At 43.8% G+C, this 27,919-nt stretch overlaps 2 protein-coding genes across 2 annotated transcripts in view; both read left to right on the plus strand.

Moving 5' to 3' along the window:
- Positions 1–10,476: 10,476 nt before the first annotated feature.
- Positions 10,477–12,547, plus strand: LOC126355694 (cuticle protein 38-like). The gene is made up of 2 exons (XM_050006062.1): positions 10,477–10,578; positions 12,072–12,547. The coding sequence occupies exons 1-2, from the start codon at positions 10,477–10,479 to the stop codon at positions 12,444–12,446; spliced, it is 477 nt and encodes a 158-aa protein (XP_049862019.1). The 3' UTR covers positions 12,447–12,547.
- A 7,460-nt stretch (positions 12,548–20,007) lies between these two features.
- LOC126355695 (cuticle protein 18.7-like) overlaps positions 20,008–27,919 on the plus strand; it is a 33,806-nt gene continuing 25,894 nt past the window's right edge. Inside the window, exons 1-2 of the mRNA XM_050006063.1 lie at positions 20,008–20,166; positions 22,020–22,262. Coding sequence (XP_049862020.1) covers positions 20,008–20,166; positions 22,020–22,262 — 402 coding nt within the window. The remainder of the gene's footprint in view (positions 20,167–22,019; positions 22,263–27,919) is intronic.

Here is a 27,919-nt window from a genome sequence, read left to right on the forward strand (position 1 = left end):
CACGGAATATAGAGGTCTGGGGCTTGACCGCTCTGTGAAACAGGTAGACTGCGATCTATGCTACGTTTGACTACAGAGTTCAATGCTAACGTTGCCAGGTACAACTAGCAGAAAATACGTGACTTAAGAACTATTGGTTAAAAAAATATGCGGACCGAGATCAGACAACGGGCATTAAAAAGAAAAGGACGAAAATGTTCAATCTCTAAATATAGCGTACAGGAAAGTTAAAACAACCTTCGGTAACATTAAACGCAAGGCTGCTAAAATTAAGAGTGCGACGGGAATTTCAGTGATAAATGCAGAGGAGATAGCAGATAAGTGGAAAGAATACATTGCAAGTCTCTATGAGGGGGAAGACTTGTATTATGTGATAGAAGAGGAAACAGGAATCGATTTAGATCAGGTAGGGGACCCAGTATTACAATCAGAATTTAAAAGAGCTTTGGAAGGGTTAAGATCAAATAAAGCAGAAGGGATAGATAAAAATATCATTGAGGGAAGTGGCAACTAAACGACTATCCACGTTGGTGTATGGCGACATACTAACTGACTTTCGGAAAATATCCACACAATTCCGAAGACTACAATAGCTAACAAGTGCGAGAATTACCGCACAATCAGCTTAACAGCTCATGTTGCTGACAAGAATAATATATACACTCCTGGAAATGGAAAAAAGAACAAATTGACACCGGTGTGTCAGACCCACCATACTTGCTCCGGACACTGCGAGAGGGCTGTACAAGCAATGATCACACGCACGGCACAGCGGACACACCAGGAACCGCGGTGTTGGCCGTCGAATGGCGCTAGCTGCGCAGCTTTTGTGCACCGCCGCCGTCAGTGTCAGCCAGTTTGCCGTGGCATACGGAGCTCCATCGCAGTCTTTAACACTGGTAGCATGCCGCGACAGCGTGGACGTGAACCGTATGTGCAGTTGACGGACTTTGAGCGAGGGCGTATAGTGGGCATGCGGGAGGCCGGGTGGACGTACAGCAGAATTGCTCAACACGTGGGGCGTGAGGTCTCCACAGTACATCGATGTTGTCGCCAGTGGTCGGCGGAAGGTGCACGTGCCCGTCGACCTGGGACCGGACCGCAGCGACGCACGGATGCACGCCAAGACCGTAGGATCCTACGCAGTGCCGTAGGGGACCGCACCGCCACTTCCCAGCAAATTAGGGACACTGTTGCTCCTGTGGTATCGGCGAGGACCATTCGCAACCGTCTTCATGGAGCTGGGCTACGGTCCCGCACACCGTTAGGCAGTCTTCCGCTCACGCCCCAACATCGTGCAGCCCGCCTCCAGTGGTGTCGCGACAGGCGTGAATGGAGGGACGAATGGAGACGTGTCGTCTTCAGCGATGAGAGTCGCTCCTGCCTTGGTGCCAATGATGGTCGTATGCGTGTTTGGCGCCGTGCAGGTGAGCGCCACAATCAGGACTGCATACGACCGAGGCACACAGGGCCAACACCCGGCATCATGGTGTGGGGAGCGATCTCCTACACTGGCCGTACACCTCTGGTGATCGTCGAGGGGACACTGAATAGTGCACGGTACATCCAAACCGTCATCGAACGCATCGTTCTACCATTCCTAGACCGGCAAGGGAACTTGCTGTTCCAACAGGACAATGCACGTCCGCATGCATCCCGTGCCACCCAACGTGCTCTAGAAGGTGTAAGTCAACTACCCTGGCCAGCAAGATCTCCGGATCGGTCCCCCATTGAGCATGTTTGGGACTGGATGAAGCGTCGTCTCACGCGGTCTGCACGTCCAGCACAAACGCTGGTCCAACTGAGGCGCCAGGTGGAAATGGCATGGCAAGCCGTTCCACAGGACTACATCCAGCATCTCTAAGATCGTCTCCATGGGAGGTTAGCAGCCTGCATTGCTGCGAAAGGTGGATATACACTGTACTGGTGCCGACATTGTGCACGCTCTGTTGCCTGTGTTTATGTGCCTGTGGTTCTTTCAGTGTGATCATGTGATGTATTTGACCCCAGGAATGTGTCAATAAAGTTTCCCCTTCCTGGGACAATGAATTCACGGTGTTCTTATTTCAATTTCCAGGAGTGTAGAACAATAGAAAAGAAAATTGAGGATATGCTTGATGACGATCAGTTTATCTTTAGAGAAGGTAATGGCACGAGAGAGACAGTTCTGAAGTTGCGGTTGATAATGAATGCAAGACTAAAGAAAAATCAAGAAACTTTCATACGATTTGTCGAACTGGAAAAAGTGTTCGACAATGGAAAATGGTGCAAGTGAAGAGGAATTACATGATTTGCTCAACGGAATGAACAATCTAATGAATACAGAATGTAGACTGAGAGTAAATCGAAGAAAAACGAAAGCAATGAGAAGTTGTAGAAATGAGAACAGAGAGAAACTTAACATCAGGATTGATGGTCACGAAGTAAATGAAGTGAAGTAATTCAGCAACATAACCAGTAATATAACCAATGACGGACGGAGCAAGGAGGACATCAAAAGCAGACTACCAATGACAAAAAGGGCATTCCTGGCCAAGAGGAGTGTACTAGAATCAAACAAAGGAATTAATTTGAGAAAGAAATTTCTGAGAATGTACATCTACAGTACTAGCATTGTATGGTAGTGAAACATGGTCTGTGGGAAAACCGCTAAAGAAGAGAATCTAAGAATTTGAGATGTGGTACTACAGCCGAATGTTGGAAATTAATTGGACTGATAAGGCGTGGAATGAGGAGGTTGTGCGCAGATCGGAGAAGAAAGGAATATGTGGAAAACATTGATAAGGTGGTGGTGGTGGTGGTGGTTAGTGTTTAACGTCCCGTCGACAACGAGGTCATTAGAGACGGAGCGCAAGCTCGGGTTAGGGAAGGATTGGGAAGGAAATCGGCCGTGCCCTTTCAAAGGAACCATCCCGGCATTTGCCTGAAACGATTTAGGGAAATCACGGAAAACCTAAATCAGGATGGCCGGGGACGGGATTGAACCGTCGTCTTGCCGAATGCGAGTCCAGTGTGCTAACCACTGCGCCACCTCGCTCGGTCATTGATAAGGAGAAGGGACAGGATAATAGGACATCTGTCAAGACATGAGGGAATGACTTCCATGGGACTAGAGGGAGCTGTTTTACGATTGCAAAAACTGTAGAGAAAGACAGAGATGAAAATACATCCAGCAAATAATTGAGGACATGGATTGCAAGGGCTACTCTGAGATGATGAGGTTAGCACAGGAGAGGAATTCGTGGCGGGCCGCATCAAACCAGGCAGAAGACTGATGCCCCCCGCCTCCCCGCCCTCTTCTGAAAAAAAAGAAAGGAAATGAAGCGCAAGTAGAAAATATGCGGCCAATCCATGGAAGAGAAGTTGAAACCGTTCAGCAAACGGCAACATGAAAATGATAAAACGAGGGCGTGCTAAAAAGTAATACCTCCGAATTTCTTGTGTGAAAACTCTTCAACATTTTAAAATAAAACAAACATTCGTTACGTCTACATATGTATTTCTCAAGACGGTTACTCTAGTACCTTCCGCCGCGGAAGCCTCCGTTGTTTCTCTCTTCCTTGTTGTGTCGCTCATAGTCGGTCGTGGTCGGTTGTCAGTTGTCGTTGGTCTGTCGACCGACTCGTCCTGTGTTTACCTGGTGGTGCGTGCTCCACCGCCGGCGGCTTTCACGCCTGGCGGCTCCGATCCGCAGCCCAAGACGTTCCCGCAGTCGGTTTGGGTTACTACAGTTACCCTGGTGACGAACACATTTATCCCAACGAGAAACTGTCGCTGCAGTAGGTTTTAATTTATTTACAGTGCCACAATCTCATCTCTGATTGCAACGCTGGGTCACAATCAAAATGACGAAGATGTTCTTTAAGTCCTGGAAACAAATGAAAATCAGATGGGGTCAAGTCGTGACTGGAGGGGGAATGGTCTATGGTAGTGAACCCAAGGCGCGGAACTGCTGCATACATCGCAGCGGTTGTGTGTGGTCTGGTTATGTCATGATAAACGGAAATTCGTGTTGGTATTTTGCAGCTGTGGCTTATTAAACTGATTGTTCGGTAATTTTCACATCTGTCAACACCTGCTTTCTTTGGGATTGGAATTATTATATTCTTCTTGAAGTCTGAGGGTATTTCGCCTGTTTCATACATCTTGCTCACCAGATGGTAGAGTTTTGTCAGGACTGGCTCTCCCAAGGCCGTCAGTAGTTCCAATGGAATGTTGTCTACTCCTGGGGCCTTGTTTCGACTCAGATCTTTCAGTGCTCTGTCAAATTCTTCACGCAATATCATATCTCCCATTTCATATTCATCTACATCCTCTTCGATTTCCATAATATTGTCCTCAAGTACATCAACCTTGTATAGACCCTCTACATACTCCTTCCACCTTTCTGCTTTTCCTTCTTTGCTTAGAACTGGGTTTCCATCAGAGCTCTTGATGTTCATACAAGTGGTTCTCTTATCTCCAAAGGTCTCTTTAATTTTCCTGTAGGCAGTATCTATCTTACCCCTAGTGAGATAAGCTTCTATATCCTTACATTTGTGTTCTAGCCATCCCTGCTTAGCCATTTTGCACTTCCTGTCGATCTCATTTTTGAGACGTTTATATTCCTTTTTGCCTGCTTCATTTACTGCATTTTTATATTTTCTCCTTTAATCAATTAAATTCAATATTTCTTCTGTTACTCAAGGATTTCTACTAGCCCTCGTCTTTTTACCTACTTGATCCTCTGCTGCCTTCACTACTTCATCCCTCAAAGCTACCCATTCTTCTTCTACTGTATTTCTTTCCCCAATTCCTGTCAATTGTTCCCTTATGCTCTCCCTGAAACTCTGTACAACCTCTGGTTCTTTCAGCTTATCCACATCCCATGTCCTTAAATTCCCACCTTTTTGCAGTTTCTTCAGTTTTAATCTACAGGTCATAACCAATAGATTGTCCTCAGAGTCCACATCTGCCCCTGGGAATGTCTTACAATTTAAAACCTGGTTCCTAAATCTCTGTCTTACCATTATATAATCTATCTGGTACCTTACTTAATCTAACTTAAACTATCGTACGGTAAGGACAACACACACACACACACCCGTACCCGAGGGAGGACTGGAGCGATTAACGGGGCGAGCAGCGTGAACCGTGACAAGGCGCCCAAGACCTCGCTGCTATCCCCCCTAGCACGAAGCGGAAAAGTCGACCGTGCAGTCTACACGACGTATAATACCTTAACCGATATTCACAAACAGGATAAAAATTTGGAGCCATTACTTTTCAGCAGGCCCTCATAAAAATATCAAGCTACTCTGCTGAGTGTTTTCGCAACATATGGGTAGGACATCCGCTGAAGCGCCCCTGTAATTCATAGCTGTATTTTTCTTACGGTACCTCCCTAGACGCTCCCGCCCCCATACTCATTTTCGAACTTTATTCTACTCGACCATTTCTTAAGTTAATACGCATTGTCTGCAGTGCCCGAGAGTCGGCACATTTAGCGTCCAGCTGAAAAATAGCGATGAGCTGGTAGCGAAAGTGTTAGCGACCAAATAAACAACCTTCACGTAAAGATTGAAAAATTTTATTTACATAGGCCATGACTGCTTTGATAATTGAACAATCCAATAACATAAATAATTTCCAAAAAAGAACAACAAAACAAATGTGCCTACAAATCTAGTCAGGTTCTCTATAATAAGCTGATAATGCACCCGGCAACAAAACGGCGCCGGCACGAGTATTGTAGATACCGCACCATACAACTTCCACCTTAGTTCGCGCGATCACTGGCTCTACTACAACATCCAGAAAGGCGCGGAATGGACTGCGTATAACAATTTTACATAGGAATCACGGCAGCTTCGCTGGTGATTCTTAAGCCCAATGATTAACATAATATATACAGCCGGAAACACCGACAATACAAAGAATTATACAAGTGATTAATACACCAATAAAAGGAAACAATGCAGCTCAAAAGATGTTAACAAAAAAATGAAAGAGCAAGCTACAATTTAAACAGGACGACTAGTTGCTTGCAGTGCCCCAAGAAGAAGTTTTCTAACAGACGGCTCTCGTCTCGAATTGAAGCTGTGTCAATACTACAGCATCCCTATTTTAGCTGTCAATACCTTGTAATAAAGTATCAGCCAGACGCGGTGGCCTTGTGGTTCTAGGCGCTGTAGTCCGGAACCGCGGGACTGCTACGGCCTCAGGCTCGAATCCTGCATGGATGTGTGTGATGTCCTTAGGTTACTTAGGTTTAAGTAGTTCTAAGTACTAGGGGACTGATGACCTCAGATGTTAAGTTCCATGGTGCTCAGAACCATTTGAACCATTTAATAAAGTGTCTATATGATAAAAAAGAATTTTCCACGCTATCCTGTAGTGTTACGAGATAAGCTTCGACCCAAGGAACACTACATTTTTTACTTTACGTTTACACCAGAGGCGACAGAAGCGTAAGACTAATTTACGTGGTCAAGGATGAATAGGAACTGTCCTTACATTTTAAACATATTTGTGTGAACTGAATATGGTATTTTACTGGATATAATTTTTTATTTTGACAACCTCGCAATCCATTATTCATAACAGTTATGTTTACCGTCTGGACAAAAAAATTTATTTATTTTCATTTGTTCTATTTCGTATCCCTTCAAACGCTATGATCAGATGCTCCGGTCTAAGTATGCGCAGTTAAACTCCATATTACACAGGCTACAAATTCTTTTATGATTTTCGGAGAGAACCGAATAATAAATAAAGATAACATTTGTGAACCAAACGGTGAAAGAAACACTTTTATAACGGGGATGGTCAGACTGAGATCCAGAGCTTTTCAAGTTCGGGTATATTGCTTCAAACCGGCTTGCATCAGTTGCTGATGGTAAAATGGAAGTGGATGTACCTACGCAGACATTTTAAGTTAAATCTCATTCTACACTCTAAGAAAAAAAGTGAAGTGACACACCAGGAAGCAATCCTTCCAATGGGACGGAAATCGGTAGATGTAATGTACATGTACAGACAAACAAATGATTACAATTTCAGAAAAAAATGGATAATGTATTCAAGAGAAGAGCTTCACCAATTGACCAAGTAAATAACGCGTTTGTCCTTCGCTGGCCCTTATGCAAGCAGCTATTCGGCTTGACACTGAGTGACAGAGTTTCCTTCTGAGCAGTTTGTGTCACAATCTCTCAAACTGGCGCATTGGATAGTCAAAATCACGAGATGCTCCAAACGTTCTGAGTTGCGGAGCGAGACAGCGACTTTGCTGGCCCGTGTCGGGTTTGGCGAGTACGAAGACGAGCAACAGAAACGTTCACCATGTGCAGGCGGACATTGTCTTGTTGAAAAGTAAGCCCAGGATGGGTTGCCATGAAAGGCAACGAAACGGGGCGTAGAATGACTTCGAGGTACTGATGTGCTGAAAAGAATCGCGGATGACAGCAACTGTAATCATTTGTTTGTCTGCACTTGTACATCACAACTATCGATTTCCATCCTTTTTTGTCTTCGAGTGTATAATGAGCTCAAAGCCTGATTGATTATACAGCGTCTATCGAAAGGAATTATCCAACTTAAAAGAGATCGTAACTGTTGTTTTATTTGAGATTTGCGAGTGAACAACATACTGTTGGAAAGAGCAAACTCTCGAGCCTTACATGGTTGCCGCTACGTAGCAGCAGTGTATGTCCATTTCCGTTTTAGTAAAAATGGTGTCGGGACAACAGAAAGCGTTTTCTGCTCAACGTTTTGCACAGTGAGGGTCAGTAATAATTGTTCAGCGGTACTTTCGTATTAGGTGTGGTGCGGATCCTCCTACAGCATAGAGCACTAGACAATGGCATGAACAGTTCCGAGAAAGAGGTTGTTTGTGTAAAGGTAAATAGCCGGGCCGTCCCAGAGTGTCTGACACAGACGTCGAATTCATCCGCTATAGTTCTACACGGAGTCCGCAGAAATCCGTTCGCCGTGCAGCTCGACAGCTCAACATACCCCCGATGTCTGTCTGGCGTGTGTTGCGTCGACGTTTACACGTGAAACCATACAAAATTCTGCTACTCCAAGCTGTTCGTGAAGGTGCCAAACGACAACGTGTGGAGCTCTGTAATTTCGTTCCTGGAACGATGAAGGATGACAATGTTTCGTGACAAGGCAACATTCCATTAAATTGAAAAGATGAACCGTCATAAAGCGAGAATGTGGGGTACGAAAAAACGACATAAAGCTATACAAAATTTAATGTATTTTGTAGAGTTTCACCGGAACAGGTGCTTCGTCCATTTTTCTTGCCGAGATCTCTGTTTCAGGAAGCACATATCTCGATATGCTTGAGAACTTTCTTTTCTCACAGTTGGAGACTCATTCGACCGACTTCATTTACGTACAGGATGTGGCACTGCCACACTGGCATACCGAAGTGCGGGAATTGTGAATTGAAATACTTAATCAGCGATGGATCGGTCGCACTGTACCAATGTTTGAGCCTTACGTTACTGGCCTCCAAGGTCACTGGACCCGGCTGTATGTGATTATTTCTTGTGGGAGTTTATAAAGGAGTCTGTTTATGAGGCACCGTTACCGACATAAATGAATGAAACGAGACATCGCAGCTGTGGAAGCTGCAACTGAAGACAGGCTCGCTGCAGTGTGGGAACAATTTGAATACCGCATTGACATGTCCCGTGCCACTCAAGGTGGGCATATTGAACACCCATGGAAAAGTATGAAAAAAAACTTGTTGAGTTTCTCGTTCATCAAGAAACAAAGTTCATTTTATGTGTTTGATAGTGTCAGAAATATAGACCTGCAAAATAGGATGATTCTTTTTCATAGACCCTTTTATAAAGCGGATTCCCTTAGCAGATGTCGAGTTTTTTTGTGTCAGACATAGTCTATTATCTTGTTGATTTTACCCACCCTCACACGTATAACAACTATAAATACTTTACAATCACTAGGTCTTCATATTATTGTCTAGGATATACTGTCGGCCGGCCGCGGTAATCTCGCGGTTCTAGGCGCGCAGTCCGGAACCGTGCGACTGCTACGGTCGCAGGTTCGAATCCTGCCTCGGGCATGGATGTGTGTGATGTCCTTAGGTTAGTTAGGTTTAAGTAGTTTTAAGTTCTAGGGGACTGATGACCACAGCAGTTGTGTCCCATAGTGTTCACAGCCATTGGAACCATTGGATATACTGTCATATTATGGAGTTAAAAAGATATGAGAGAAACCGAGCTGTTCTTTTCGGGGATAGTACCCAGCTGTAAACACATCCTTTACCTGGAAAGCCGTTCCCAAGTACCCTACTTAGAGAATCATTCTGTCCCAATCTCAGCTCACCTAGGAGTTGATCTGTAACCTATACAATAGAGAGGGATTCGTATTACCACCGGTGTTAATCATTAAGTTCATTGTCTGCATTCATTAAGTGATCTTGTTTTTCACATTGTTGATATGTGTTATTCTCGTCGAAACTAGAAAAAACGTAATTAGCTACTGTGGGGGAATAAATATATATGCAGGTGAGTGCAACATAAGAGTGTCCTACTACGGACGTGTCCGTCTAAATTATAAACCATGCGTAAATATCTCACGGCAGAAAACCTAAACAGTAAAATGAACCTCAATTCAAAGGCATTCCTTGTGGACTGTGGAAATCGTTAATGCCATTATTTGTATCAGTACTTCAGGCTTTATATTGAAATTCTCAACGTTGAACGTTGACTGCCATTATATATTTGAGAGCCGATAAGTAACTGTAGTACTCACTAAAAGGATTTACGTCTTCCAAGGAGGAAAAAATGGTTAAAATTTTTAGAATATCTTCAAGTATCTGTAATATTATTTTACCTTGCCCTGTAGGAACCATGGAAAGAACTGTCAGCAACGTAATCTGATAGAAGATTGTCATCTGGTAATTTATTACAGTCTATACAGTTCTTTTAAATAATGAACAGCTTTACACTAATTTTACGAACTACTTGCGTTATAAGTGAATGTGATTTGCATTCTTCTGGTAGCACATAATGTAAATGTTGCAAAGGTTCCTCACCTAATGCCATAGCCGTTATAAGAGGCGTAATTAATTTTACTCTATGCTTTTGAATGGCACACAACAGGCAACGTAAGATGTCTGTCCAGTGTTATGCGTCACGAAGTGACGCGTAAACAGTACATGCTGATAACAAAAAATAGCGGAACTACCACAGCAAAGAAAAAGGGTATAAGGTGATTTTACGTCTGTGTTACTAAGCAGAACAACAACACATATACAGCACTAACAACTACGAGATACTTCTTAATGAAGCTGTCACTTCAGGATCTCATACCAGTGGAGTCTGCTCGGATAATTGACAATTACTCATTGTGCGGAACTGACCGCCAAACACGACAAACGGTGCTACTGGCTAGACAGGCCACGCCCAAGGAGGACCTCCACAGCTGCCGCACACTGCATGGTCATTCCACACGGACTCCATGCAGGTCAGTCGGTGCTGTATAAAAGGCAGCAGCTGCCTTGTCAGAGACACATTTCAGCAGCAGCAACAGCAGCGGCAGCAGACCACCATGAACACCCTGGTAAGTACCAGCAATTATGTGACCTCTGCTTGCACTGGGGACTTCAGTTCACTGTTGGAAAGTTCTCTGGACCAGTAGCAACCAAATAATTTAGCACGCAACACATACGTCTTACGGTATTACGTGATATATATAATAAAATCCGGAACATAATATATGGCGTACCTTAAACTTCAAGAGAAAGATTTGGTGATAATTAATATTAGGAGTATTAGCTACTAGTGAACTGTATCTCACACAAAATACCAGAAACATTCACAAAACGCAGTACCATGTTTTCTATGTTCTACACCTCTCTCGCGTAGCAGTTACTTTGGTGCTCCCTATCAGCTAACAAAAAATGGCTCTGAGCACTATGGGACTTAACGTCTGAGCTCATCAGTCCCCTAGAACTTAGAACTACGTAAACCTAACTAACCTAAGGACATCACACACATCCATACCCGAGGCAGGATTCGAGCCTGCGACCGTAGCGGTCGCGCGGCTCCAGACTGTAGCGCGTAGAACCGCTCGGTCACTCCGGCCGGCTATCAGCTAACCTATTAAGCATTTGGGTGTTCTACTGCTGTGACTAACCTCATAAGTTTTCTCTCCAATCACGAAATATAAGGTAATGGGATTTTGAATTAACGTCGCGATATATTATTCAGATCAATAAACTAGTTTCAAGTTACTGTGGAAGCCTGGCTAGAAAATGATACGTAAATTATATGGCGCAGAACACCTTAGAGTGATGGGTAGGTTCAGATGAAAAGTGAGAAACCTATAAAGTAGTTCCCAAAGATATAACAGATAAAATGGAAAGTATTGATTTGACTATTCTCGAGTGTTCAACAGCTCTGACCAACACAGCATTCCGAGGACGTATTTAGTTATTTTCAACAGACGATTCCTGACGTTATTAGCTATTAAAGGAGATGCACGCAGGAAGGCATCAGAAATGAATAGCACCATAGAAATTGTTGTATGTGCTGACAGGCGTACGAAAATTACATTTTTAGATACAAAAACAGACTGTAAAAATGACCTGATTATATCTAAGAAGTCGACAGCAGTTATCCAGGACAGACGTACCTCCACCTGGCTATTAAACTGCTATAAGTATAGAACAAGGCAGGTAGTCACAAAAATACAATCTTTGGTCAAATAATTGATGCAGCAATAGATTAATTACAGCTTGTACCACAAACAAATACTCACACACGAACACACATACACAAACTCTCTCTCTCTCTCTCTCTCTAGCTCTCGCTGTTTCTCTCTCTCTCTCACTTTCTCCCTCTCTCTCTGTTTCTCTCTCTTCCTCCCTATCTCTCCTTTCGCTATCTCTCTCTCTCTCTCTCTCTCTCTCTCTCTCTCTCTCTCTCTCTCTCTCTCACACACACACACACACACACAAACACACACAATACAAACACAGATATAACAGTAAGTGAATAATAATTCTACAAAACCGAAAACCATTGACCAATATGAACTATTTTTGTTGCCAGATCGTCCTGAGCGCCGTCCTGGCAGTGGCAGTGGCCACCCCCGGCTACCTGGGTGCTGCCCCCGCTGCAGTAGTAGCGCCGGCCGCCTACGCCGCCCCCGCAGTGGTCGCCGCCCCCGTCCACCCTGGGTACGCCGCCTACGGCCCTGCCCCCATCGCCGTCCGCTCTGACGGCTACCTGCTGGACACCCCTGACGTGGCTGTGAACAAAGCCGCCCACCTGACCGCCGTCGCCCAGACGAGGGCCCGCGACGCCATCATCAACGGCGCCGCTGTGCTGGCCGCCCCCGCCGTCGCCGCCCCCGTGGCTTACGCCGCCCCCGGAGCCCTCGCGGCCGCCGCCCACCTTCACGCCAAAGCTGCTCTGCTGGGTTGAAATGTCCTCCTACGATTGAGTATATGAACGACGTACTCGAGGTTGCATCAAGTCATGGTACCTGTACATTTTTTCATTGAAATAAACCATCTCTCGGTATATGTAACATTTTACTTCTTTTCGTATTGTCAGCCTGGCTAAAGATTTTCGTTCGTCGTTATAATTTCGAACGTTACATCTCTAAACAATCTCGCGGCCACAGCCGGAATACGCGCTCTACTATTGATATTCGACAGACGAGACACATTACGGGGCTTACTTTCCACTGATTGAATCAGTAACGTCTATTGAAGCGCCTGGGGAAGTTCACTACATTTGTTCACACGTGGAATCAGTCTAAAAAAGGGTCATCAGCCTCTCTTTGGCAAGCAAGACGGGGTTAAACATCTCACTACTCGAAACGTAGCAACTGATGTAGTGTAGCGCTCCAGTTACTCTCAGAAAGATTCAAAGCCAGGATTGGAATATGTACACTACTAGGAGATCATGCACCGCTTTCGACTGGCTCGTAACAACTTCCGCCACTAAAATCTGCGACACCAAAACAGAATGACCGTTTTACGTGTACAAGTAAAGAGTCACACAATAACACTGAACTTGAATTTTCACGGAATAAATATAATTTATTGACTAGAATTAAATCTTTATTTACGGTTTTCGAGGAAACTGATCTTCAGAACTTCAGTGGTGGTAAGCTTAATAGACAGGGTAGGGCGTAACGTACGAGTAACCAGTTTCAGAGTAAAACTCAGAACGCGTAAATAAAGTTGATATGCTGAACATCGAATGACTACAATTTTTCTTCAGCGGTTAGAACGGTAGTGTATAAGTAAAAAATTTCAAATTTACAGAATGATTGCATGCGTGTTGCATGACTTTGCGCTACACCTCACATTCAATGAAAACCTTGCGATGTCGGCCACGTTTACTAAAGGCCACTGCCTAGCTAGCTAAGGTTCTCTACAGCGTAATGTATGGTCTCTGCCTAGTGAGTGTGTGCTGACAGAAACACTCATCTACACTGGAAAAAAACCTCAACGTCAAGAAGGACTTGTGTGGCATAAACGAAAGATGTTAGACGTGTTTCTACATACAGGGTGTCCAGAAAAGGACTCCCTGATTTTAAAATTAAATATCTCCAAAACAAAGATCGACAGAGCCATGCAGTAAACGGTATGTTTATTGTGAAAGCTGTAATAAGTTTATACAGCACTTTGAAATAATAGTTACAAAAGCTGCTAACAGATGGCGCTGTACGCTGTACAGCTCATATCAGCATACATAAGTGAAATAATCGTATGAAAACAATCCTTGCAAACAATCACATCACAATGTTTTCAAAATGTTCACCATTGGCACTACAGAGGTGGCGCAAACGAAGAATGAAATTCGCCATCACATGTCGTAGTGTCTCAACCGAAATGGATTCACATTCCACAGAGATCGCCGATTCAAGCTCGTCCAGCGTGGCGGGATGCTTCGGGTAGACCATGTCTTTCATTGTGCCCACAAATAAAAGTTACACGGAGTCAAATCCTGCGAATATGGAGGCTAATCCATGCCTGCACCAGTAAATTTGGGATATTCCAAAGCAGTTACTCGATTTTCGTAGTATTCCTCAAGAAAGCGAAACACTTGTTCGGTCCGATGCGGTCGGGCTCCATCTTGCATAAACCATTCAGTACCTGGTCGATCCTCTAACGCTTGCTGTGTGGCGACAAATTGTTCCAAAACTGCAACGTAACGTGCACCAGTGACCGTTTCTCGAATGAAAAAAGGGCCAATAATGCCTCTGTTGCATACTGCAGCCCACACAGTAACTTTAGGAGAATACAGGGGTTTCGCTTCACACCAATATGGCTTTTTGGAACCCCAAAATCGCCACCTGACGGTGTGTGGCGGAGGGTACGTTGAGTACTTCTACCGGTTCTCCCTTCTATTCCAGTCTCGTATTGTTCGTAGAAAGAAAGATTGTCGGTATGCCTCTGTGTGGACTCTAATCTCTCTGATTTTATCCTCATGGTCTCTTCGCGAGATATATGTAGGAGGGAGAAATATACTGCTTGACTCCTCGGAGAAGGTATTTTAAAGACCGAAACGAGCTACTGAGCGTCTCTTCTGCAGAGTCTTCTACTGGAGTTTATCTATCATCTCCGTAACGCTTTCTCAGTTACTAAATTATCCTGTAACGAAGCGCGCTGCTCTCCGTTGGATTTTCCCTACATCTTCTATCAACCGTAACTGGTATGGATCCCACACTGGTTAGCAATATTCAAGTAATGGGCGGACAAGTGTAGTGTAACCTACTTCCTTTGTTTTTGGATTGCATTTCCTTAGGATTCTTCCAATGAATCTCATTCTGGCATCTGCTTTACCGACGATCAACTTTATATGATCATTCCGTTTTAAGTCACTCCTAATCCGTACTCCCAGATACTTTATGGAATTAACTGCTTCCAGTTGCTGACCTGCTATTTTTTAGCTAAATGATAAGGGATCTATCTTTCTATGTATTCGTAGCACATTACACTTGTCTATATTGAGATTCAATAGCCACTCGTTGCACCACGCTTCAATTCGCTGTAGATCCTCCTGCAATTCAGTACAACTTTCCATTGTTACAACCTCTCGATATACCACAGCATCATCCGGAAAATGCCTCAGTGAACTTCCGATGTCATACACAAGGTCATTTATGTATATTGTGAATAGCAACGCTCCTACGACACTCCTCTGCGGCACACCTGAAATCACTCTTACTTCGGAAGACTTCCGTCCATTAAAAACGACATGCTGCGTTCTGTTATCTAGGAACTCTTCAATCCAATCACACAATTGGTCTGAAGTCCATATGCTCTTACTTTGTTCATTAAACGACTGTGGGGAACTGCATCGAACGCATTGCAGAAGTCAAGGAACACGGAATCTACTTGTGAACCCGTGTCTATGGCCCTCTGAGTCTCGTGGACGAATAGCGCGAGCTGGGTTTCACACGGCCGTCTTTTTCGAAACCAATGCCGATCCCTAAACAGTAGGTTTCTAGTCTCCAGAAAAGTCATTATACTCGAACACAACACGTGTTCCTAAATTCTACAACTGATCTACGTTAGAGATACAGGTCTATAGTTCTGTACATCTGTTCGACGGCCCTTCTTGAAAACGGGGATGACCTGTGCCCTTTTCCAATCCCTTAGAACGCCTCGCTCTTCTAGAGACCTACGGTACACCGCTTCAAGAAAGGGGGCAAGTTCCTTCGCGCACTCTGTGTAAAATCGAACTGGTATCCCATCAGCTCCAGCGGCCTTTCCTCTTTTGAACGATTTTAATTGTTTCTCTATCCCTCTGTCGTCTGTTTCGATATCTACCATTTTGTCATCTGTGCGTCAATCTAGAGAAGGAACTACAGTGCAGTCTTCCTCCGTGAAACAGCTTTGGAAAAAGACATTTAGTGTTTCGGCCTTTAGTCTGTCATCCTCTGTTTCAGTACCATTTTGGTCACAGAGTGTCTGGAGATTTTGTTTTGATCCACCTACCGCTTTGACATAATACCAAAATTTCTTAGGATTTTCTGCCAAGTAAGTACATAGAACTTTACTTTCGAATTCATTGAACGCCTCTCGCATAGCCCTCCTCACACTACATTTCGCTTCGCGTAATTTTTGTTTGTCTGCAAGACTTTGGCTATGTTTATGTTTACTGTGACGTTCCCTTTGCTTCCGCTGCAGTTTTCTAACTCTGTTGTTGTACTACAGTGGCTCTTTTCCATCTCTTACGATCTTGCTTCGCACATACTCTTCTAACGCATATTGTACGATGGTTTTGAACTTTGTCCACTGATCCTCAACACTATCTGTACTTGGGAAAAACTTTTGTGTTGAGCCGTCTGGTACTCTGTAATCTGCTTTTTGTCACTTTTGCTAAACAGAAAAATCTTCCTACCTTTTATAATATTTCTATTTACGGCTGAAATCATCGATGCAGTAAGTGCTTCATGATCGCTGATTCCCTGTTCTGCGTTAACTGTTTCAAATAGTTCGGGTCAGTTTGTCGCCAGAAGGTCTAATATATTATCGCTACGAGTTGGTTCTCTGTTTAACTGCTCAAGGTAGTTTTCAGATAAAGCACTTTAAAAAATTTCACTGGATTCTTTGTCCCTGCCACCCGTTATGAACGTTTGAGTCTCTCAGTCTATATCCGGCATATTAAAGTCTCCACCCAGAACTATAACATAGTGGGGAAATCTACTCGAAATATTTTCCAAATTATCCTTCAGGTCCTCAACCACAAAAGCTGCTGAGCCAGGGGGCCTTTGGAGACATCCAATTACCATGTCTGAGCCTGCGTTAACCTTGACCTTCACCCAAATTATTTCATATTTCGGATCTCCGTCAATTTCCTTCCATACTATTGCACTTCTTATCGCTATAAACACGCCTCCCCCTTCACTGGCCGGCATGTCTCTGCGGTATACATTCCAATCTGAGTTTAGGATTTCATTACTGTTAACGTCTGGTTTCAGCCAACTTTCTGTCTCTAGTACTACAAGTATATGGGCATTGTGGCCGTTTATTAATGAGAGCAGTTCTGGGACCTTTCTGTAGACGCTCCTGCAGTTTACTATTAGCACATTAATATTGTTATTCCCTGTTGCATTTTGCTTACTCCTACCTAGCCGCGTCTCAGGAGGCGTCTTGTCGGGCCTAGGTAGGGAATTCTCTAACCTAAAAAAACCCACATTTGCACTCCACACGTACTCCGCTACCCATGTAGCCGCTTCCGGCGTGTAGTGCACGCCTGACCTATTCAGGGGGACCCTACATTTCTCCACCCGATAGCGGAGGTCGAGAAATTTGCACCCGAGATCTCCGCAGAATCGTCTGAGCTCTGGTTTAAGCCTTCTAGTCGGCTCCAAACTAGAGGGCCGCGATCGGTTCTGGGAACGATACTACAAATAGTTAGCTCAGATTCCACCCCACGAGCGAGGCTTTCCACCTTCACCAATTCCGCCTACGAACTGAGGATGACCTCTGAACCCAGACGGTAGGAGTCATATGTGCCGACATGAGCAACAATTTGCAGTCGGGTGCACCCAGTGCTCTATATCGCCGCCCAATAACTAATAAACCCCTCCCCCCGTGTGCCTGCTCGGACCTTGTTGAAGGAGCAGCCACATGTCCACTCACAGGCAGAGCGGGCGATGCCACACGGCCAGCCTCCACATTTACCCTCCGCCTCGTGTGGCGCGAACGCCGCTGAACCCGCCACTCCCCTTGGGGTGGGGGTCGCCCAACCGCGCCTGGTACCCGCGAAGATGTCTCGACAGCAGGGACAGTGGGTGAAGCATGTAACACCTGGGGTGTACCATGCGAGTTTGTGACGGCTCGATCATTTTTCGTTTCTAATCCGTCGGATGTAACCTTAATTTTCGGGGACATCTCTAAAAAGACAATTCCAACCTCAGGTGGAAAACTGAACACTCGCACTTGTTTATGGTCAATGTCAGTGTTAGTTATTAAAACTGTACTCACCGACTGATCACGATGTAGGAACTCTGCTTTCCCACCAGTACTCACAAAAATTTTCTCCAGTTGTATCTGGTCTAAAAACTTGTAACCTCAGAACAAAAAAAAAAATTCTGTGTAACCTAGCAACAGTTTATTATTCCATAACTTCACAATAATAAAATGACCAACCTCTCAAAAAAGTTTTGGCTCACTTATAACCTTTCAATAATTGACTGAATTTAAACTGAGAAATTTTGGACATCAGCAGTGCTGCGTCATGGCCCTGAAAAGTAATCCTAAATAAACTGAAAAATCTTACCTCAACGTAGTCGCCGGATAACGTATATATATACTATAAGAATTTTTTCTGGCACAGCCCAGTGCAATGCTGGCCGATCGATTTGTCATGTATAAAAAGAAACTACTTATTTTTCTTTACAATAATCGGGATGACTATGGATTGCAGAAATTAGTAAATTCTTTAAATTGAGACGAATGATCGACGAAAGTTACTTTTCACAAGGAAGGCCGGCCGCGGTGGTCTCCCGGTTAAGGTGCTCAGTCCGGAACCGCTTGACTGCTACGGTCGCAGGTTCGAATCCTGCATGGATGTGTGTGATGTCCTTAGGTTAGTTAGGTTTAAGTAGTTCTAAGTTCTAGGGGACTGATGCCCTCAGATGTTTAGTCCCATAGTGCTCAGAGCCATTTGAACCATTTTTCATAAGGAAGATTAATATTAAGAGATTTTTTAGACACATTTACATGGGACTTGATATAACTGTACTACATATGCGGGGGCTGCTTTTAGCTTATACTACAACGCTCAGGCTCTCCCATCGCTCCCCACGGCCGGCCCAGCCAACTCCATACACACGACTGCTAGCAACTACTTACTATTACTGCTACACAGTTCCTACTGCAGTCAACACTGCTCTCTGGTCTGAGATTCTCTTATGGCTTACATAAGCGCGCTAGCAATCCATCGAAATTACATGTGCTCGAGTGTGTTAGCAATAAATTCCTCAGTCATGGACCTCATACAAACTTCACAAAGAAACGGTATTCTGCCATGTCATAATATGCTGTGTGGACCTGATCGGACGTGATGCTAATAATATATACTATCCAGTCACGGATTTCTGGAGTACTCGGTGGCACACTCCTAGACGATTTCTCAAACGCAAAACACAGGGTATTCTTATAGGTTACACTGGGAGCCATAACTGCACTATATGAGAAAAAAAGTAATTAGCAACTGGCGGGGAATATATATATAAGAGAGAGCTGAGAGCGCCATAAGTGTGTCCTATTACTGACGTGTCCGTCTAAACGATAAATGTATACGATAAATATCTCACGGCGAAAAATATTAACAATAAAGTGAACCTCAGTTCAAAGGCATTCCTTGTGGGGATGGTTAATGCCATTAGTTGTATCAGTACTTTAGGTTGTCTATTGAATTTTTCAACGTTGAACGTTGACTGCCACTATGTATTTGAGAGCCGATAAGTAACTGTAGTACTCACTAAAAGGATCTACGTCTTCTCAGCAGGAAAAAATGGTTAAAATTTTTAGAATATCTTGAAGTATCTGTAATATTATTTTACCTTGCCCTGTAGGAACCATGGAAAGAACTGTCAGCAATGTAATTTGATAGAAGATTGTCATCTGGTAATTTATTTCCGTCTATACAATTCTTTTAAATGATGCACAGCTTTACATTAATTTTACGAACGACTTCCCTTATAAGTGAATGTGATTTGCATTATTCTGGTTGCACATGATGTAAATGTTGCAAAGGTTCCTTACCTAATACCACAGCCGTTTCAAGAGCCGTAATTAATTTGGTCTATGCTTTTGACTGGCACACAACAGGCAACGTAAGATGTCTGTCCAGTGTTATGCGTCACGAAGTGACGCATAAACAGTACATGCTGATAATGAGAAATAACGAAACTACCTCAGTAAAGATAAAGTGTATAAAGCGATTTTACGTTTGCGTTACTAAGCAGAACAACAACACATATACACCACTAACAACTACGAGATACTTCTTAATGAAGCTGTCACTTCAGGATCTCATAGCAGTGGAGTCTGCTCGGATAATTGACAATTACTCAGTCAGTTGGTGCCGTATAAAAGGCGGCAGCTGCCTTGTCAGAGACACATTTCAGCAGCAGCAACAGCAGCGGCAGCAAACCACAATGAACACCCTGGTAAGTACTGACAAGCAGGTGACGTCTGCTTGCACTGGGGATTTTAGTTCACTGTTACAAAGTTATCTGGAACAGTAGCAACCAAATAATTTAGCATACAACACAGAAGTCTTACGGTATTGGGTGATACGTGCAATAAAATTGTAAATATAATATTTAGCGTAGCTTAAACTTCAAGAGAAAAATATTTCGTGATAATTAATATTAGGAGTATTAGCTACTAGTTAATTGTTTCTCACACAAAATACCAGAAACATTCGTAAAACGAAAAACCAATTTTACTATGTTATACACCTCACTCGCGTAGCAGTTGCTTTCGTGCTCCCTATCAGCTAACAAAAAATGGCTCTGACCACTACGTGACTTAACGTCTGAGGTCATCAGTCCCCTAGAACTTAGAACTACTTAAACCTAACTAACCTTAAGGACATCACACACATCCATTCCCGAAGCACGTTCGAAGCTGCGACCGTAGCGGTCAGGCGGTTCCGGACTGTAGCGCGTAGAACCGCTCGGCCACTCCAACTGGCTATCACCTAACCTATTAAGCATTTGGGTGTTCTACTGCTATGACTAACCTCATAAGTTTTCTCTCCAGTCACGAAATATGAGGTAATGGGATTTTGAATTAACGTCGCAATATATTATTCAGATCAATATAGCAGTTTCAAGTTACTGTTGAAGCCTGGCTAGAAAATGACACGTAAATTATATGGCGGAGAAGACCTTAGAGTGATGGGTAGGTTCAGATGAAAAGTGAGAAACCTAAAAAGTATCTCCCAAAGATGTAACAGATAAAATGAAAAGTATTGATTTGACTATTCTCGATTGTTCAACTGCTCTGATCAACACAGCATTCCGAGGACGTATTTAGATATTCTCAACAGACGTTTCCTGACGTTTTTATCTGTAAAAGGAGAAGCACCCAGTAAGGCATCAGAAATGAATTGCACCTCAGAAATAGCTGTAAGTTCTGACAGGCGTACGAAAATTACATTTTTAGATACAAAAACAGACTGTAAAAATGACCTGATTATATCTAAGATGTCGACAGCAGTTATCCAGGACAGATGTACTTCCACCTGGCTATTAAACTGCTATAAGTATAGAAGAAGACTGGGAGTCATAAAAATGCAATCTTTGATTAAATAATTAATTGCAGCAATAGATCAGTTGCAGATTATATGCGATTGCAATCTTTATCGGCATATTACACTAAAGAATTCTTGTCGGTTTATCAGCCGAGTGGTGGCGTCGTCTTGTCTCAACGTTTCAATGAAATTTTCGCACCCATCATTCACCCGTCATTAACCTGAAGATGATGGGTACGAAATTCATTAAATGGTTGCGACAAGACGACGCCAACGCCACCACTCGGCTAATAACCCGAGAAGAATTCATAAGTAGTTACTGATAGTTGCAGGCTGGTGTGGCCGAGCGGTTCTGGGTTCTTCAGTCTGGAACCGCGCGACCGCTGCGGTCTCAGGTTCGAATCTTGCCTCGGACATGGATGTCTGTGATGAACTTAGGTTCGTTAGGATTAAGTAGTTCTGAGTTCTAGGGGTTGATGACCTGAGATGTTCTCATAGTGCTCAGAGCCATTTGAACCATTTTACATCTAGTACCACAAACAAATAGATAAACAGGAACACACATACACGGACACGCTCAATCTCTCTCTCACTCTCTCTCTCTCTCTCTCACACACACACACACACACACACGCACACACACACACACACACACACACACACACACACACACACACACACACACTCAAACACAACAGTAAGTGAATAATAATTGTTCAAAACAAAAAACCATTGATAGATATTAACTATTTTTGTTGCCAGATCGTCCTGAGCGCCGTCCTGGCAGTAGCAGTGGCCACCCCCGGCTACCTGGGTGCTACCCCCGCTGCAGTAGTAGCGCCGGCCGCCTACGCCGCCCCCGCAGTGGTCGCCGCCCCCGTCCACCCTGGGTACGCCACCTACGGCCCTGCCCCCATCGCCGTCCGCTCTTACGGCTACCTGCTGGACACCCCTGACGTGGCTGTGAACAAAGCCGCCCACCTGACCGCCGTCGCCCAGACGAGGGCCCGCGACGCCATCATCGACGGCGCCGCTGTGCTGCCCCCCCCCGCCGTCGCCGCCCCCGTGGCTTACGCCGCCCCCGGAGCCCTCGCGGCCGCCGCCCACCTTCACGCTAAAGCTGCTGTGCAGGGCTGAAATGTCCTCTTGCGTTTGGGTATATGAACAACGTACTCGACATGGCATCAAGTCATGGTACCTGTATATTTTTTCATAGAAATAAACCATCTCTCAGTAGATGTAAAATTCTACTTCTTTTCCCTTTCGTCAGCCTGACTAAACATTCTCGTTCCTCATTATAATTTCTCTGACATCGATTTGCTGTACAATCTTGGACCGTATTTTGTGTTCAGACATTATGACCTTTCTAGACTCTGAGAAGCTCATCTCCAGAAACCAGCACGGTTTTAGGAATAAGCGGTCATGCGGGACACAGCTGGCCCTCTTTGAGCATGACATACAACAGGCTCTAGATACTGGCTCCCAGGTTGTTGCCATATTTCTCGTAAAGGCGTTCGACTCAGTTCCGCACTGCCGCTTTCTCCAAAAAGTGCACGCTTACGGCCTATCTGATGACATATGCGGTTGGATAGAAAGTTTTCTAACAGACAGACAGCAGTATGTCGTTCTGAATGGGGTGACTTCAACAGAAACGAGCGTAACTTCAGGTGTGCCACAGAGCACCGTAATAGATTCACTGCTTTTTACTATTTACATAAACGGTCTGGTTGATATTATTGACAGCGGCATTAAACTGTTTGCCAATGATGATGCAGTCTACAGGAAAGTAGTATCACACGAAATTTGCGAACGAATCAATGAGGATTTGCAGAAAAGAAATACGTCGTGTAATGACTGGCCGTTATCTCCCAATATTAGTAAGTGTAGCCTACTGCGTATAACAAGACGAAAATCGCCATTGATGTACAAGTACAAAATAAAGGCCCCGTCTTTCGAAGCGGTAGCATCCGTTAAATATCTGGGTGTGACTGATCTCAAATGGAATAACCAGATTACACAAGTAACGGGCAAGGCAGAATTCTGCAGTGGTGCAGTCCTTCAACAAAGGAAATGGCTTACAATGCGTTAGTTCGTCCAGTATTAGAGTACTGCTCGTCTGTATGGGACCCTTACCAGTTGGGTCGGATTCAAGAGATTGAGAAGCTCCTAAGAAGAGCAACAAGATTCGTGGCTCTACCAGCTATCGCGAAAGCGTTATAAATCTCATATTAAGTTTGAAGTGGGACACATTTGCAGATAGACGGCGCGCTAAACGGAAGGGGCTGCTCACTAAATTCCGAAATCCGATCTTCGCAGAGGATGTAGAGCATATATTATTACCACCAGCTTTCAAATCGCTCGATGATCACCATTCAAAGATAAGGGAAATTAGAGCTCGTAGTGAGGCGTTCTGACTGTCGTTTATCCGTCGTGCGATCCGCGAGTGGAATAGAGATGGGGATAATTGTGCCCTCCGCCAAACACCGCTTGGTGGCTAGCAGAGTATATATGTATATATGTAGATATATAGATATATAGAACGTTACGTCTCTAAACAGTCTCGCGGCCACAGCCAGAATACGCGCCCTACTAATGATATTCGGTAGACGGGACAAATTACGGGGCTTAATTGCCAGTGATTCAATCAGTAACGTTTATTGAAACACCTGGGTAACTTCCCTACATTGTTCAACGTGGAATCAGTCTAAATAAGGGACAGCAACCTCGCTTTTGCCAGCAAGACGGGTTTAAACTTCTCACTACTCAAGTGGTAATAACTGATGTAGTGTAGCACGCCAGTTACTATCAGAACGATTCAGCGCCAGGATTGGAATATGTAGACTGCTAGGAGTTCATGCACCGCGTTCGACCGGCTCCCAGCAACTGCCGCCACTAATATCTCCGACAACAAAACGAGAGGACTGTTTTACGTGTATAAGGAAAGAGTCACACAAAAACACTGAACTTAAATTTTCACGGAACAAATATAATTAATTGACTAGAATGAAAACTTTGTTTAAAGGCTCTGAGCACTATGGGACTTAGCTGCTGTGGTGATTAGTCCCCTAGAACTTAGACCTACTTAAACCTAACTAACCTAATGACGCCACACACATCCATGCCCGAGGCAAGATTCTAACCGGCAACCGTGGCGGTCGCGCTGTTCCAGACTGTAGCGCCTAGAACCGCTTGGCCACTCCGGTGAGCAAAACTTTATTTAAGCTTCTAAACTCATCTTCAGAACTTCAGTAGAGGTAAGGGGCTTCAAACACAGGATAGGGCGTCACGTAGAAGTAATCAGTTTCAGAGTACAACTCGAAACGCGCAAGTAAAGTTGAATTGCTGAACATCAAAGGACTTAAATTTTTCTTCAGTGGCTTAGAACGGTAGTGTATAAATAAAACATTTCAATTTCATATAATAATTGCAAGTGTCTTGCGCACAGCTTAAATTCAATGAAAACGTTGTGATGTCGGTCTCGTTTACTAAAGGCTACTGCCTCACTAGCTAAGATTCTCTACAGCCTAATTTAAGGTCTCTGCCTAATGAATGTGTGGTCATAGAAACATTCATGTACACTGACGGAAAAAAACGTAACATCAAAAAGGAGTTGTGCTATATAAACGAAAGATGGTAGACGTGTTTCTACGTTTGAAACATGATGTCTATCCAAATTTCGCGTTAGTAGCTTTACTGTGAGGACGCAAATCAGATTTGCTTTAAATTCGTGCTGCAATGGTCGTGAGTGTCAGTTATCTTTGAGACTTGACTTGTATCGCGTAACTTACTTTTTTGAAAAGAAAGAAGAAAATTTTCCGTTAATTTGAAATGAAAATGTTTGATTCAAGAAAATCTCTTTTACTTTCATTAAAACCCAAGGCTAAGTTTTCTCAGGGCGCTATGCCCAGAAATATCATGCATATTCCAACGTGAAGACATCCGTTTACGATGGATAAAAAAAAATTATCTTTCTTTAGTGTTACGCGATAAGCAAATTTAATGTAAATACAAACAATTATTTTTCACTCTGAGGCTTGATGCTCCAGTACAGCTGCCTACGTGCAATGGGCAGCGTACACAATTAAAATAACTCGTTTCAATAAAACTGTACCTCTGGCCTAAAATGAAATGGAAATTATTATGAGACGCAGTTTTACATTTACTGGGATTAACTCCTTTCAGTACTTTCAGAATTAAGTAGCTATGAAGAAATTTTTATCAATTTTAACAACAATGGCGTCGCTTCAACAATGCAATTACAAATGACCAGCGCAACATTTACTTGTAACGTATATAATTAAATACAGAAGACAGGGAAGGTACTTTCTTGCTACTAACAAAAACACCTACTGCATTAAATACTGACATATATATTTAGCAGAAATACACTACATATAATAGAAATAATTCTTTAAAGACCGTAATCTAAATGCGATATCAGAACCATCGAGGCACAGATGACAAAGAAGAAGAAGACAAGAGAAGATAATGAAATCTTTCCTTATATACTACAATACAGAGATAATAGTACTTACAAATCTCTGAGAACGTAGAGCGGCTCCATTGTAGTCACCTACCGATAAAGTGATTTACATTACTTTTTCAAGAAGCGATGTTATACATTGTGAGTTGATGTTGGTCCAGAATGCCTGTAAGGCGACAAATACGCCACTATCAACATCTTAGTGTCTTTCAACGATGTCTTGTAATAGGACTGCGTGAATCTGGATCTTCCTTCTGTGATACTGGAGAAAGACACCGTGATTGCAGCCCCTGTACCTGACTGCTGACAGCGCAAGAAGACCGGTTTCCGGTCGGTTATGTGGCGCTACCGGGAGGGAAGACCATCGTGTTCGGCATATGGCTCTTGCGCATCATCGTACTGCATGTGCAGTAGGTATCTGAGTGACAGTTGACACTCTAGTGAAACAAAGAACTGTTACAAAATGGTTCTTTCAAGCACAGCTCCGAGTTAGATGCCCTGTAGCGGGCATTTCACCGACTCCCAAACTCATTTGCGACTTTAGTGGTGTCCAGCAAGAACCCATTGAGGGAACAGTGGATGTCGGTTGTGTTTTCTGATGAAAGCTGGTTCTGCGTTAGCGCCAGTGATGGTCATGTATTGATTAAAAGGGGGCTAGTTGAGGGCCTGAAATCAACCTGCCTGCACGCTAGACAAAATGGATATGAACCTGGAGTTATCGTTTGGGGTTTGATTTCGTATGACAGCGGGAGTCCTATAGTGGTTATCCCACGCAACCTGACTGCAAAATTGTACTTCAGTCTGGTGATTTGCCTGTCGTTCTGACACATACGAACAGTATTCCAGGGTATGTTTCCTTCACATATCGCTGTTGTAACTCAGCATGCTCCACAGAGGGTCGCCATGTTGTCTTGGCCTGCTCGAACTCCAGATCTTCCTCCAGTCGAACACATATGGGACATCATCGCACGACAACTCCAGCGTCATCCAGAAATAGCTGTAACAGACTCTGTGTTGACCGACCAAGTGCAACAGGCATGGAACTCAGTCCCACAAACTGACATCCTGCAGCTGTACAACACATTGCATACACGTTTGCATGCCTGCATTCACCATTATGGCGATTACACTGGTTAATAATGTACCAGCACTTCAAATTTGCAATTTCTTATCTCGCGCTTATATTAATCTGTAATGTTGGAATGTTAATTACTTAAATATGCTACCTAGACAGACGTAGCCCTGAAACTTCATTACTCTACATTATTAAATATTTGGTGTTGTGATTTTTTTCGGCCAGTGAATTTAACTGTAATGGCTCAACCCGAAATCGGTCTCCGTTTACGGAAACGCGCTTTTTTATTCCCGCAAAATTTCTCTGCTGCAAGATATAGCACAGTTGATAACGAAAGGACTGTCTTCTGCCAACTTATGAAGTACATCATCTTCGCACCAGAGGACTGTACTTTCTGCATGAGACGAGGGTTGCCGATCGAGTCTGTGCTTTCGCGAACTCGAGTATGCCACATGAAAGTATTTAAGACCTAGACATATCAGCCAGTCGGACACAAAAACATGGAATTAGACGTTGTTTATGGAGCCCGTGATCTTATATTCACAAATGCTTTATTGAAACTGTCTTGTTCACAAACGTTAATCACAAAGTTGCCAATTCTATGTGGTAAGCAGCCACCGCAGTAATGGACACAAGAAGTTTTTTGTGTCCATTATTGTGACACGTTACTCTGCAACAAGCCTACTGGTTCTGGCGTTGGCTGCTTACCGCATGAAATCGGACAATTTTGTGATTACTTCTGCAAACAACGTAGTTTCAGTAAGACATTTGAGACTAAGTAGCCGAACGCATGTAATTTCGTTGGATCTACCACCTCCCCCTCCTCTCTCCCTACCCCGACCCTTAGAGTTAATCAATCCATTTGCAAAATACTGCCTGCTACCAGGATTATCCAAACATATGTTTCACAGAAGGAGCTTGGAAACAGCGGCGCTCCTCGGGTAATGATTTGCCATGGAACAAGCCTTTCAGGTTTCCTACAAAAGAATTAGAGGAATATCGGCCCTTCAACTCGAGGCTGGCGCCACAGATAATCACAAACAAGGCAATAGTCTCAACAATAGCGAAGAAAGCCTCAAGGTGAACGGATCCTGCATTGCCATG

Source organism: Schistocerca gregaria, chromosome 3, assembly GCF_023897955.1.
Source record: "Schistocerca gregaria isolate iqSchGreg1 chromosome 3, iqSchGreg1.2, whole genome shotgun sequence".
Lineage (NCBI taxonomy): Eukaryota > Metazoa > Arthropoda > Insecta > Orthoptera > Acrididae > Schistocerca > Schistocerca gregaria.

Bases quoted from the DNA above. Each gene is read 5' to 3' on its own strand.
- LOC126355694 (XM_050006062.1), top strand. From the start codon at position 10,477: ATGCAGGTCAGTCGGTGCTGTATAAAAGGCAGCAGCTGCCTTGTCAGA. The intron at 10,579-12,071 runs GTAAGTACCAGC...TTTTGTTGCCAG, and splicing joins AGACCACCATGAACACCCTG to ATCGTCCTGAGCGCCGTCCT.